Here is a 13,717-nt window from a genome sequence, read left to right as displayed (position 1 = left end):
GGTCAGAACTGGTTCTCTGGCCCAGAGCAGGGAGAGGTCTGAGTGGAAGAGCATGTGCCCCAGCTGTGTGGAAGGGAGGAAATGAGGGGGTGGGTATTGGCAGGGAGCAGGAACCACTCAGGGTTGGTAGGAAGGGGATTTGGTCATCGTGTAGCACCCCCTCCACCTCTCGATGGGAATAATACTCCTTTAGGCAGCCCATTTCATTTCCAGGAAGACTTTCCTTTTATTGAGGCTAATTCTGTTCTGTCTTCTGAAGCCACACAGAGGAAAAGTCTAGAGTGGAAGTCTTTTTGATAGAATAGCTCTGTAAAGGTATGAAAATACAGATCACAGAACACCTCATTTCTTGATGAATTACCAAGTTCCTGCAATAGGTCCTTGGGTGAGATGGCATGGAAAGCCCTACACCATGCTGGATGCTCCCCCTGGGAACAAATCCACTTTGCCAATGCCCACCTTAAGCTGCTGTGCCGTGAACATCACATTGCACATGTGAGCTCTTCCAGGCACAGTACAACTGTCATCAATGTCATTCTGGTCAATAGACTCAAGATCTTATTTTGCTTCTTGGCATCTGTGTAGACTCAGACTGAGGTAGCCTTTTTCCAGAAGCTATGGTGTAGGAATTGAGTTCAGAGGTCAGTGAGACCTTCCTGATGAAGCAACATCAGCTTCCACTCCACTCTTCAAAGCCCCCCAGGCCTGTGGCCCATCTCAGGACAAGTCATTAGTAGCAGGGTATATTAGTCAAACACGTGTCCACCCCTCCAGTTTCTTCTTTCAGTCTTTCCTTTTGATTCCACTCATTGAACCCTGAGCTCAACAAAGCCCTCGATTTCTGTTGGTCTTGCCCTCCCATGAGGACCTACTACCTTCTGCTGCAAGCTGCCTTTTCTGCTAGTGAATTTGCAGCGCTCTGGAGTGCTTATGCGACCACCCTCCAAGGGTCCCCAGAGCTCCCAGCTCAGGCAGCTGAGCCCCTGACCCTGGAGGGTGGAAACTCCAGGTCCTGCCACTCTGGGATGGGCTGGCCATTCTGGCACTCCAGGGACTGGAGATGTGGCCACATCTGTGCTGGGGTAAGTGAACACCTATTAAAGGATTATTGGCTGTAAGGAGCCACTCCTGATTCTGGTTTGATTGGAAGGGGAATTAGGGACTCAATTGCTCTAACCAGGTGCCCTCCCCAGTGTACCTACTCTGATTCCACATCAGATTGGAGGAGTCAGGAATTTCAGCCACAACTGTAGGCCCCATCCAAAACAAAGCAATTATGAGATGAGAAGATGACTCTGCAGTCAGGGGGCAGAGTTGTCACTCAGGCTCAGGACACAAGCTCCACACCCTCAGAGAGACCTGGGAAAGGCCCCTCTCAGCCCAGACCTCTCCTGGTCTTCTTGTAGGGAGAACCAGTCCTTTTCCTCCCCTTCAGGTCTTTCTCTAAGGACCCTTCTTTATCTCAGCCAGCCCTTCTTCCACAACAGCTACATCTTCTCATTTTTCTTGCAACTTTTACTACCTCTCAGCAACAGTGGCTACAACCAGTCCCAATGACTGCTTACCCAAGGGGCACCACCAACAGATCATTTCCAAGCTTGCTGGCACCCACCATGCTTCCTCCTAATGGACTGCTCCTAGTAAGCCCAGCACCACCACCACCACCACCACCCACCCAAAAAGTCAAGTGCCATCCCAGGCTCTAAACCATCTACCTGTCAAAACTCTCCTGCCTGTCCTCTACAACTTTCTACCCTTTCTTTGCTGTCCCTTCCCCACTCCCCACCTGGTCTGTCACACCTTTTCCCTGTTTGGAAATCACATTCCAGACCAGCCTCCTGTAGAAATGCGAAGCCTCCATCTCAAGCAAAGCAAAGTAGAACCTAGCCTCCCTCTCAGATACAAAAAATATTTGGCCCGGTCTATGCACCGTAGGTTCTAGGGAGAAATTCCAAGCAAATTGGTCCAAGGATCAGAATATCCCAGAGGAAAATAGGAATTGTATACAGTGTGCCCTGGGCTATATCTGAAAAAGGGAGGTGAGAAACAGTGGATTTTCTCAATGAATGAACACCCCACCGGAGAATAGCTTAACAGCTCTTCAAACATGAAAGACATGATCAACTATCCCCATCTTCACAGAAAGTAGAGGCAAAAGGTGTGGGCCTAAGTTGTAGAAGTAAAGTCTAGTAGATTTTAGATTATCACTATGTATATAGAAATACCATTCCCACCCATGATGTGAGACGATGCTGCTGGCCTTCTTGAGGGCTCACTAAGATGGGGACTCTTCACAGTTAGAACTGACTTAAATGGCATTATCATATCCTTTTGCCCCACTTTCCATACAGTTACATATATATTGACTTTCTATTCTAGTATTTATTAACTAAAAATTCAACTTCAATTTGCGATAATAAATATAAAAAATAAGAGCAGGGGCACCTGGGTGGCTCAGTCAGTTGAGCATCTGTCTTCAGCTCAACTCATGATCCCAGGGTCCCAGGGTCCTGGGATCAAGCCCCTCGTTAGGCTCCCTGCTCAGCAGGGAGTCTGCTTCTCCCTCTGCCCACTCCCCCAACCCGCTTATGCTCTCTCTCCCTCTCTCTCTGCCTCAAATGAATGGGTATAATCTTTTTAAAATAATAATAAATAAGAGCATTTTAAAAGGCCAGTGCATGACACAATGAACTAGCTCAAGAATTCATCTGGACCCAGGTCCCTATTGAAAAGATGGATCTGAAGATGCTTTTGAATTATCAAGTCAACAGATAGTTCAAACTTGGAAAAGCCTGACAAAAGCCAAAAGAAATACTTATCAAAGAGCCATAACTCCATCTGAAAAAGCATAAATCTGATGCAAATGAAAGTGATACTGCCTTGTGGGGAGGAGGTGGAGAGGGATCGTTTCTATTTCTGCATATGGTTAGACCAAAAGTCAATAAATAAAACAATTAATAGAAGAAGAAATCGATTATAAGAGTGCTTGCCTCTAGGGAGGTCTCTTCTTCTCTTTTGGCATAAACATAAGGAACGAGAAGATAAAATCTAGCCAGGCTCAAGATCCCCAGAAATTTAAGCCAATACCCCTCCCTCATTTGACAGATGGGAGTCCTGAGGCCAAGAAAGATCAAACAACTTAGTTACAGAATCCAGACTGGAACCCAGGGCCTCTGATTTCTAGTCACTGGCTTTCTTCATTCTATCACATTGCCATGGAGTTCACCATAGGGTTAACATTCTGAGGAAATAATTCTGCAGAAGCAAAAAGCTGTATGCCCAGGACTCTTCACTGTACTGATGAAGTGGGAAATTTGAATGTTAAACAGGACATGGGTAAGTAAATTATGTTGCTTTGAAAGTGATTACAGTGATTGAAAATGAGGATTTAGGAGGCTATGTAGAGACATAATGTACAGATATAATGTTAAGTAGAAAAAAGTAGGGTACAAAATCAGAGGCAGGATAGTGCTAGTCACACCTGAGTGAATCTCAGTTCTGCCCCTTATGAGCTCTGTGGCCTCAGGGAAATTACTCAACTATTCTGAATCTCCAGAAGAATAGTAGTATCCATCTCATAGGATTGTTTTGCACCACCATAAGGGAATGAATGTGAGAATCACGTCTTCATATAGAAATGTTGTATTTCTGTTATCATAATCATATATTCAGCTTTGAACTGAACAAGAGTCCATTTGGAAAAGCAGTTGGAAAGGACTGGAAGCTGATAAACAAAAATGAAAACAACCGCAAAAGTAGGATGGGATTATAAATATGCATGTTTTTTATTTTCTCTAATAATGTGATAACCATTTTCCAATAAAAAGAAACACATTTTAAATAGGGACCTCAAAAAAAAAAAAATCCCATTCTTGGGACCTGGCTCTTTTAGTTTGTTCTTTCCTCCAGAGGCACCCTAGGTTCCCAGCACCTAGCTTCCTAAGATTGCTGTGGTATCTGTTGGTGGACAAGGTCAAGAAGGGCCTGGATCCCTTGGAAAAGGCAAGGTGGGGTGGGGTGGAGGGGTGACAGCACAACCCATTCTAGAATCTAGAACACCCTGCTTTGCTCAGACCAGACCCTGAGAGAACTTTGTAGCTACTAGTTGAATCAGATTCTTTCATTCACGTGTGCATACGTGCATGCATTCACTCACTCATTCGAACACTCTTTGGGACCACTGCTGTATGCAAGGAACTGTGCTAGGGGCTTTTAAAGAATTAGACTGACCCACTGGATGAATTTGGAACAATCTCCATTACACAAGTGAAAAAAAGCAAGCTTCAGAACACTGTGCATAGAATGCTACCATTTGTATTAAAAATAGATATATAAATATACATATTTATAAACTTGTAAATGCATAGAATTGCTCAGAAAGGGTACACAAGATCTAGATAACAGTGATTAATTCTGGAGGTGGGCTGGGGAGCTGAAGGCTGACCTCCGATAGGAAGCTTACTTTGCACTGTATATTCTTTTGTATTGTTTGGATGTCTTACCATGTATATGTATTAATTTTTCAAGAAAAACAACAACAAAAATTAAAAAAAAAAAAAAAAAACAAGGAAAAGAAAGTGCACCCAGAGCTGAGTATACAGTGGTGAGCAGGGCAGGCAGGGGGTTCCTCTGTCTCGGGGAAGGCAAAGTGTGTCAAACTTGCTAAGCCACGACCATTAAGTTTTCAAAACCAGACTGTTTACATAAGTTAAGGGAACAGTTCTTTCTACACCAATTATAGTAATTCGGCACATCGTTTTACAGAGATAAAGCAGTTGGAAAATAAATACTAGTCATCTGTCAGGCCTTAGAGTGTATTAAGTTGTAGTTTCTACAAGGATGGGGAGCTTATCTGTTTAACTTGATCAGTAGAGAGAGTATTCACTCCAGCTAACATGTACATAAGCGCTTGTTACAGCATTTGCTGATGATAACAAATGATATGCTAGCACACTCATTAAAAACATTTTTAAAAAGAAAAGATCAGAAGATATTGGACCCTGAGGGAACCATACTTTCTGGGATGGCCCCGCCCAAAATGATGGTCTTCAAAGGCAAGAAAAACCCCAATGTAAATGAAAGGTCATGGAAACACTGCCTGTGCTTCAGAACGTCACACACAGAGGTTTTGCACAAGGTTCTCCTTGGGGTGACTAGGCACAGATGGACTCCAAGGAGAACCTGGCGCCCCAACCACAGGAGAGGTAGGAAAGCAGGTGTCTGGATGGCTGCAAAGTGCTGACATACTGGGAGCTGGCCAGAGCAGCCGGGTCACTAAGGCAGCACAGGGGTTGACGTTGTGGACTTTAGAACCAGAAGGCCTTGACTCAGCAGCAGCACTTACAGGTGGCCCAGCAGGTTATTTTACCTCTCTGAGCCTCAGTTTTCTCTCTGGGAAATGGAAGGGGGGGTAAGCTGTGAGAACCCTGTGGTTATGAAAATCACTGTGAAGTATTTAGCAAGATGACGTGCTAGGATTGTCACTACTGCTACACAGTGAATAGGTGTCCCAGATCAATAGTAACCGCTCACTCACGGGGATCCAAGTCTGATGGCAGGGGAGGTGCACTCCACCCTCCACGCCTTGAAGGCAAGAATCTGTCACATTTATATAATTTCTCACAAACGGGGTGGGAGGAGCTTCCACCCTCACCATCTCACAAAGCCCATGAAGCGAGTGGGATGGGGATTACTAGGACTATTTGGAGGGGAGGTGCAAAGTGAGGGGGTTTGTTAAGAGCTGGTTAAGGGCAGAATCCAGGTTGTGGGTCCCCCCTCCGCCCCCAGCGGGTTCCTGGTGAATAGCTTGGCACTCTTTCCACTCTGCATTCCCAGGAAGGAGAGGTAGATCCGGGTCAGGACAGGTGGTCGAGCCTGCAAGTTTACCTTCCCCCACCCACTACCCCCAACTCCAGCAACCACTGCTGGCAAGCAGGAAGTAATCCAACAATCCATTTCAAACCCTTCCCAGAGCCTCCTTGATAGTGTTTCTTTGAGTGGACCACAGGTTGGGGTGGGCACCTGTAGTGGAATTAGGAAAGGGCCAACAGCCAAGAGGGCATAAACTCAGGCTTTGCACATGGCTTCACTGCCTGCTTGGGAAAGAGGGACACAGTGGCCTTGCCAAGTGCAGCAATTCTTAAACAGCAGATTCTCTGAAACTGAGGCGAGCACGAACTGTTCCCGGTGCCATTAGCATCTCAATAAAAATCTGGCATTTGACAGAAAATGTACTTTTCTTCTGTTGTGAAAAGGTCAGGTGTATTTATCTGACTTAACAACTTACAAGTGATATTCAATGCCTTCCTTGAAAGGGCACCTCTAAGAACTCAGCCAGCACCCACTTGCCTTTGCTGCGCTAGATCCTGCCGGGCCCAGCCCCACACCCCTGGCCCTGCAGGGCTGTATCAGAGGCGTGGGCCAGAGGTCAGAGGGCACACCCACACAGCCTGCCCCTGGTGCTTGGTCAGGCCCTAACTCTGCCACCAGTGAGGACAGCCCAACCTCCCCTGTCTAATCCTGAGAGTTCCCTGCAGCAGCAGCAGTTCCAAGGCGTCTTGAATTCGGCAAGATATCACAGAATTCCTCCCCTCTATCCCTTCCCCCACCCACCACCACCAGTAAAGGGTTCTCTTAGGTGGAAAATCCATCTGTAGGAAAGAGGGAGGTGCCTGAAACATTTCAATAGGCCCTAATGCCAACTCCGCTAGCCCCAGGGAGACTTGGCAGGTGACCCTTGACCCTTCCCTCACGCCCTCAGAAGGTCTCAGACTGAGGACCGAGCTCCTGGTTTCCTAACTACAGCTCCGGAATCTAGAGAGGACCTTTCTGGGACAGTAGGAACATTGCTCTCCCTCAGAGATGGGACAGGGAGGGAAGTCTGGGAGAGACTCTCCAGGGGAGCAGGATAGGGCCAGGCTCACTTGAAGAGGAATACAAGAGCCTACCTGCATGGTAAGAAGGTTTTTTTTATTTGAAATATAGTCTGAGCAACATGAGTGTAGCCGAGAGGAGGAGGGGCTGGCCTGCCTGGGGCAGCAGCCTCTCTAATGGCACAGGAGAGCAAGAGTCCAAATATTCCAATGTTGGTGTACCCCCAGCCCCACTCATCAGGAAAGGCAGAACAGCAGCAGAACAAAGACGCACAGCTCCTTCTGAAGGGTCTGCCTGCCCTGGCTGTATCTCCTGCTCTCCTGGGCTCCAGAGGTGTGCTGCAGAACCTTCTCCCACCCACACAAACAAGAGGAGCCAGTGTGACAATTAATTCTCCAGGACTACTTTTTGGGGAAAAGAATCAGAGAAGACAGGAAGGAAGGGCAAGGCGATTGAGGGCCCTCACCAAGCCAGCCTGGGCAGAGCTCTCCAAGAGGGACCGTGCCAGCACCCTCATCCCCCTTCTCCGGCTCTGCTGGCAGGAAGGAGAGCTACCATCTGCAGGCCAGGAGAGCTCCGAGGAGACCCCTGGCTGAAGGCAGCAAGCAGGAACCTTCCGGAAGTGCACAGCGCTGGGGGGCCTCAAGCCGAGTGGCCAGCGTTGAGGCTGAGCCACTTAAGCAGCCTGGGGTTGGAAGGACACAGATAAGAGTTGGGGTAGCAAGAAGCAGCACAAAGCCATAAATAACAGAAGCAGATTTAGAACTGTGAGGGTCCTGGGTGATCGCACATTTCCTGGGGCCGGGGGACACCCAGCGCCCCGCAGCTCGGGGCAGACACTGCTCCAGGACACAGCCGGCCACACTCACACCGGGGCAGAGCCTTTTATTTCCCACTGTCCACACAGCAGACGGAGGACGCCGTGGCATCACCCGGACTGCACACACTGTAGAGCCTCTGGTCACACCTGAGGGGATGGTGCATGGCTGTCCTGGTCCTGAGAGGCCTGTGGTTGACTCTGAGCATCTTGGGTACCGTCCTCCTCAGAAGCTGGGCCTAGTGATCTCGCCTCTGGGTCACCCAACAAAGGCTCTCCAGCACATTCTTCTAGTCCGTTCTCCCTGGTCTCCATGGACACCTCCTCCCCGGAGCCCTCCTCTGGCTCTGCTGCCTCCACAGCCACCTCTGCTGCCTCCTCCTCCTCCTCCTCCTCTTCCTCCTCCTCCTCCTGGTCTCTCACCTTGTGGACGATAAAGAGGTGGCGGCTAAGGGAGCTGGCAGAGGTGTAGCACAGGCCACAGAGGAGGCACTGAGCTGTGGAGTTGTCCGCTTGGTGCTGAGGTATGTGGCTCTGAAACTCGAGCCCTGAGTCTGTGGCAAAGCTACATTTCGCACACTGGAACAGGGACTTGTGCCTTTTGGTGGAAGAGACGGTTGCGCCATTGCTGGTGCCCGGAGTGTCCCCAGCTCCGCTGCCTGGTCTTTTCAGATGGCTCACCTGGAAGGGAAGACGGTGTGAGTCGGGGCTGAGCCCCAGACTGGACTCCCACACCTGAGCAATGTGGCCCACGGACTTGCAGAATCACCACCCAGGCCAGGCTGCTTGCCCCAGCCCTGAACCATGGGTTTACATTTGGCTTCTTTCAGGTTTTTCAGTTTGCTTTTGTTTTTTTCTGATGTAAGATGTGTCACCACAATCTGAAGATATGGGAAGGATAGAAAGAAGACCAAGTCCCTCCTACCCCACTCCCCAGGCTGCTCTCCAGAGAACACCCTATCATCTAGGTTCTGTGGCTCCTCCTTTTTGCATGCACAAAGATAAAATTGCTGCCTTTTAAAAAATCATAGCATTACATGCACACTTTTCTTCACCCTGCTTTTTCTACTTAATGACATGTACTGGCTGTTGTTTCCATGAGGACATACAGACACTTCGTTCTCCTAATAGTAGCACACCGACTCGTCACAGGGGTGAATGGTCCCCACTGGCAGACGTTTAGATGCGTCCTTCATTATTTGCTGCGCACAGCCCTGCAGTACAGTGCAAGTGAATCCTTGTACATACCTTTTCATGCCTGAGGCCAAAGATATAGGACAGATAAATCCTAGGGACAGAATTGCTGGATCAAAAGGCATGTACGTTTGGAGGGTGGGGGTGTGCATTTTAATCACAGATGTTGCCAAAACGTCAACTGACAACCCACCTGCTATGTGTGAAAGGGCTTCTGCCGACCAACGCCCTTTTCTGAGTAGCCAAGAAGGAATGCCCTGAACTCCAGGCAGCTCTCAGAATTTCCCAGACATGTCTGACCCTCTGAGGAGCAGCTCTCCCTACCAGAGGGAGCCTACTGTGAGGAGGGAACTATGCTGTTTCAGAAGTTCACCAGAAATGGGAATAGGGCATGGAACAGGGATAAGGTCAAAAAAACGAGGGTCCAGGGTAGCAGGAATCTAGGCTGGCTCCACTCATAATGAGAGACAGAGAGAGAGAGCGCGCGCGCGTGTGTGTGTGTGTGTGTGTAAGAGAGAGAGCGCGCCACATGGCTAAGGAACATCACAGTGACAGGGAAGCCACAGGAACAAAAGGCTACTGGGCAGTCTCCCGGGTCTCTGTCCCTGTCCTTTACCTGTGCACGGTCCCCAGGAGGGTCATGCCAGACTAGAGAATGACCACATCGAGGGAAGCTGTCAGTGCTGGTTGCTCCATGACCACCATTACCAGTGGGCTCCCTGTAACCCTCCTGCTGCCCCTCCAGCTCAAGGGGCTCACTAAACAAGCTATGCCAGTGGCAGGGCCCACACTCACCTGAGGGGAATGTCCACCCGGAGGTCTGACTTTGGACGTCTGGCTCAAATCAGGGTTTCTGATACCATGCATAAGGCTGATGTGGCTCTCTAGGAGGGAGGGCCGAGGAAAGCTAGGGCTGTCCTCTGTGCAGTACCTGCAGAGTACAGCCCCAGAGACATTGTGTAAGACGACAGGCTCCAGGGAGCCCAGTGCACACCTGGCAGGGAGGCAAAGTGGGAGCGGCTTCTGGCTCCAGAATAGAGTCTGGGGCAGGCAGAGAGCTGGCTGGGTGGTCATCAAGCTGGCTGAATAGTGCTGGGCACTCCCCAGAGAAGTTTAGCTGACAAGGTGGCAGACAACAGTAAGTCAGAATATTTGTGCTGGTCCTAAGCCATGATCTTACTCTCTACTCCCTGATATCACTGCCCAGAAGTCCAGGTGATGCGCCAGTGGTCAGCAAGGAAGAGGTCAGGGTATGTCCTGAAGCAGAGACATGATGTCAAAGCCTCTTGGCCAGACAGGACACATGGTCCCATCATCACCACACCTCCTAAACCTCAGAGCCCGTCACACTGACTAGCAGTGCAACCCACGGTGAGGGAGGTGGGAAAAGACTCAGGAGCTACCAGGTTCTAGAAGCTGGTTCCCAACCAGCCCTGCCTTCTGACGTAGCCACACCATCTTTCCATTAGCAACTTGCTTATCTCTTGCTTCCGACCCTTGATCTCCCAGCAGAGAAAAGCCCCAGTGATGCCATGGGCAGTCTCTGAATTTCAGGCTTCCTGGCTCCCATCTCCAGAGACTCACCCACAAGTGTAGACTTTCTTCACTGTGTCATGGTTGTTGCGGATGTGTTTGCGCAGGCTGTTGGGGGTGTGGAAGGACTGTTCACACTGCCGACATGGGTACCGCTTCAGCGTCTAGAGGAGATGACAGGATGCAAAGCATCAGAACTATAAAACAGGTCTGGGTGTATCTTTCTACTCAGGTGATGTAGGCAGAGAGGAGGATGCCCCCAAAGACCTCAAGAACTGTGGTACCCACCCTGCCCAGGCACCAGGAACCCTAAGGGGTCAGCCACACAAGGGGGCTCTGACCCCACAGGAGGCAAGTCCAGAGAATCTGGCACCGCACTGACTGTGTGAGGACACTTACCCGACCGTGGCTCTTTTTCATGTGGGACACATAGTTCTCCCGGTCAGGAACCCACTCCTGGCACTCCTGACAGGTCCAGCCAGCGTTCCGCAGCCGGGGCCTGGCTTCAGCCCTGCGATGGGCCTCGGGCCGGCCCCAGCGGCTCGAGGGCAGGGAGCTGCCCCGAGCAGCCACACTTGTGGCCGGGGGCTCGGTGGGAACCCGAGAGCCAGGGCGGCTCGAGGACGTGTCCGATGAAGACTGGAGGCTTGACAGCTCGTCCACATTTCGGGGAACACCGTGAGTGCTCTGGGGATGGGGAGAGCGATTACTGACTGGGCAAGGGGAAAGATGCACAGAGTCAGACCCCCGACCTGAGGCGTGTGCCCTCCTCCCCAGCCTCCTTCCCCTGGGCAGCCCACCTTGACATGCTGCATCAACTCCGGCTTCTGCAGGAACAAGAGTGGGCACTCGGGGCACTTGAAGACTCCCACCTGCGTCTTGCTGGCATTCTGGTAAAAATGCTGCTGAATGTGCCTCTTCTTGTTGAAGACCATTTCACAGGAGCACTTATAAATGAGCCTGATGAGACAAGCCCCAGGGAGTGAGATGGCCAGGCCCCCTGGGCAGAACCTCCACCCCATCTATGCTCTCTCTGAACCAGGGTCAGGTCTGGGGAAGCACTACTCAGAGCCGATGTATATACATTCCCCTGGCTCAGGACGTCTTCAGTGAACCCTGGGCACCTCCACCACCAGCCCCAGCTCCCTGGTCCATCCCAACACCTCCCCCTATAGCACCCAGACCACTTAGCTCAAGCCCATAGGCCTGCTGGCCCTGGAGCTGCACTCACTGGGAGGGTTTGTGAGGTTGGGTGGGGTGCTGAGTGGCACTGTGGTCTGCAGTACTGCTCGCAGTCTTGAAGGCCATGGGACAGAATGCACATTTGTGGAAAACCTGGCAGTGTCGCTCCTGGATGTGGCTTTTCAGCAAGGCCAGGGTCAGATGGACAACCCCGCAGTGGATGCACCTGGATGATAGGAGTGGCGGGGTGTGGAAGGCATGTCAGACCCAGAAGTAGTGGTGGAAAAGGAGAGATGGAGGTCAAGAACAGAGCCATCTTGGGGACACCCTCTCCCCCTTCCTTGAGCACTCTATCCTCTATCCTCCACACATACATTCTGAGCTCCTGCTGCCATCTGGCATAGTGGGGTCACCCAGGCCCCCCAAGCCCAAGGCTATGCCTGGTATAGAAGGGGGAAGAAACCCACCCCACTCCTCACTGGCCAGAGGATACTTTTCTGCAAACCAAAAATCTGAGCCCAGCTAAGAGAAGCTGGTGGGGAAGGCGGGGGGTGGGAGTGTCCAAAATGACATAAACAGCATCCTTTGAAAGCCTATGCCTTCCCACAGGCTGGTACCAAATGGGTAGCAATGGCCACTTAATAAAAGTGCTGTCAGGAAACACTGCGCTCGCCATAGCAGGCCTTAAAGCCCAAGAAGGAATCCTCTGGAGCAGCGCTATCCAGTGGAACCTGTGGTAGCAGCTGGAATGTTCTATACTGTACTGGCCATGTGGCAATTTAGATTTAATAAGATACAATGCAATAGCCAGTCATACTGGCCACATTTCAAGTGCTCAGCAGCCCAATGTGGTCGGTACAGCTTTGGATTACATAGCTCTTAAGTGTTGGGAGGGTCTCCCTGCTGGCATTGTGGATAACTTTTTACTTCTTTTTCTACCAAGTTGTATTTTTCAAGCTTTGTTTGGTGAATATACCACTTGCATAATGTAGGAACTGTCTTAAACAATTTCTTCTGAAACTGAGGCATGTTGGACTCTTCTGTTGACTTCACAATCTCTAAGAATCTGGCCCTCTCCTTCCTCAGACTCATAGGCCTCCATGATCTCCATGCCATCCTCCATCCCTTCCAGGACCCAGACCACCCCCTCACGCATTCCTTCTTTCCTCCTATCTACTTCCTCCCCCACCCCACCCCCATCTCCCCTCCATGAGGAAACACCTTCCCTGTGCCCAGCCATTCCTCTCAGGACAACTCTGGTCTCCCTTTGGTTGCAATATTGCCTGACCCCATTACCCCGACATCCCAGTAAACACTAGAAGAGGGGCTGCTGCTTCACTGAAAAAAGGCACATCTTCACTTAAAAATTGACTCCCAAATAGAAGCCTTCAATTCAGTACATTAGCCTGTTTTCACAGTCCACACACATCATCACAGAATCCTATCTGGTCCTTTTTGTTTTTCTTCCTTTTCTGTGTGTTGCGAGGAATGGGAGATGGAACTACCTCTGCAAACTTAATTAGCAACAAGGAGCAACCCACAGAACCAAAAAGCTGTTTGCAATGATCTGTGATGTGCACTCATTACTAAATTTGTACATTCTCTAGAGTTTCTATACAAGCTACTGAATTATATTTTCTTTTCTTTCCTGCTGAACAAAATAGTGACCAACTTCTAGCACACAGAAGTACTTCCACACCACAATGTATTGTGAGGAGAAAAAAAGTCCACATATTTCCAAATTCGTCCAAAGTGGCCAAGTACACCTGATATATATAAAGAATCTTAAAGTGTCCATATTTGTGTAGTGTGACCAAACTTCAGCAGGAGCAACATACACCCTTCAAAAATGTGCCTAAAATTTCATTCCATTTACCGAATGGACATTCTTCAAAGAAGCCTCACTGAAAGTAGAGCATAAAGGGGTAAAAGAACACACACCAACCTCAGTGAAAGACTAAGTATGGCTTACAAATTGATGAAAAAAGGTAAAGAGAAATCTGAACCCACCATACAACTTCTTTACCAATTAAGAGAAAATACACAATAATAGAATCATATGCTATGAAATATGTAAAGTTTTAGAAAAGACACAGTGGTACAATATTTAATTGTCCC

General features: G+C 49.5%; 1 protein-coding gene across 7 annotated transcripts in view; it reads right to left on the bottom strand.

The window, feature by feature from the left end:
• Positions 1–4,238: 4,238 nt before the first annotated feature.
• Positions 4,239–13,717, bottom strand: part of ZNF592 (zinc finger protein 592) — a 77,942-nt gene continuing 68,463 nt past the window's right edge. For 5 of the 7 annotated variants that reach the window (XM_072800746.1, XM_072800735.1, XM_072800756.1 and 2 more), the window contains 6 exons: positions 11,649–11,825; positions 11,218–11,377; positions 10,817–11,104; positions 10,469–10,581; positions 9,680–9,815; positions 4,299–8,371 (listed from right to left, as the gene is read on the bottom strand). In XM_072800746.1, the coding sequence (XP_072656847.1) occupies positions 7,835–8,371; positions 9,680–9,815; positions 10,469–10,581; positions 10,817–11,104; positions 11,218–11,377; positions 11,649–11,825 (1,411 nt within the window). In that variant the 3' untranslated portion in view covers positions 4,299–7,834. Of the gene's footprint in view, positions 8,372–9,679; positions 9,816–10,463; positions 10,582–10,816; positions 11,131–11,217; positions 11,378–11,648; positions 11,826–13,717 lie in introns of those variants that run through there. The other 2 variants (XM_072800786.1, XM_072800796.1) reach the window with 2 other exon arrangements.

This window comes from Canis lupus, chromosome 2 (genome assembly GCF_048164855.1).
Source record: "Canis lupus baileyi chromosome 2, mCanLup2.hap1, whole genome shotgun sequence".
NCBI lineage: Eukaryota > Metazoa > Chordata > Mammalia > Carnivora > Canidae > Canis > Canis lupus.
The sequence above is the reverse complement of the archived record's forward strand: the minus strand, read 5'-3'. Positions and strand labels throughout refer to the sequence as shown.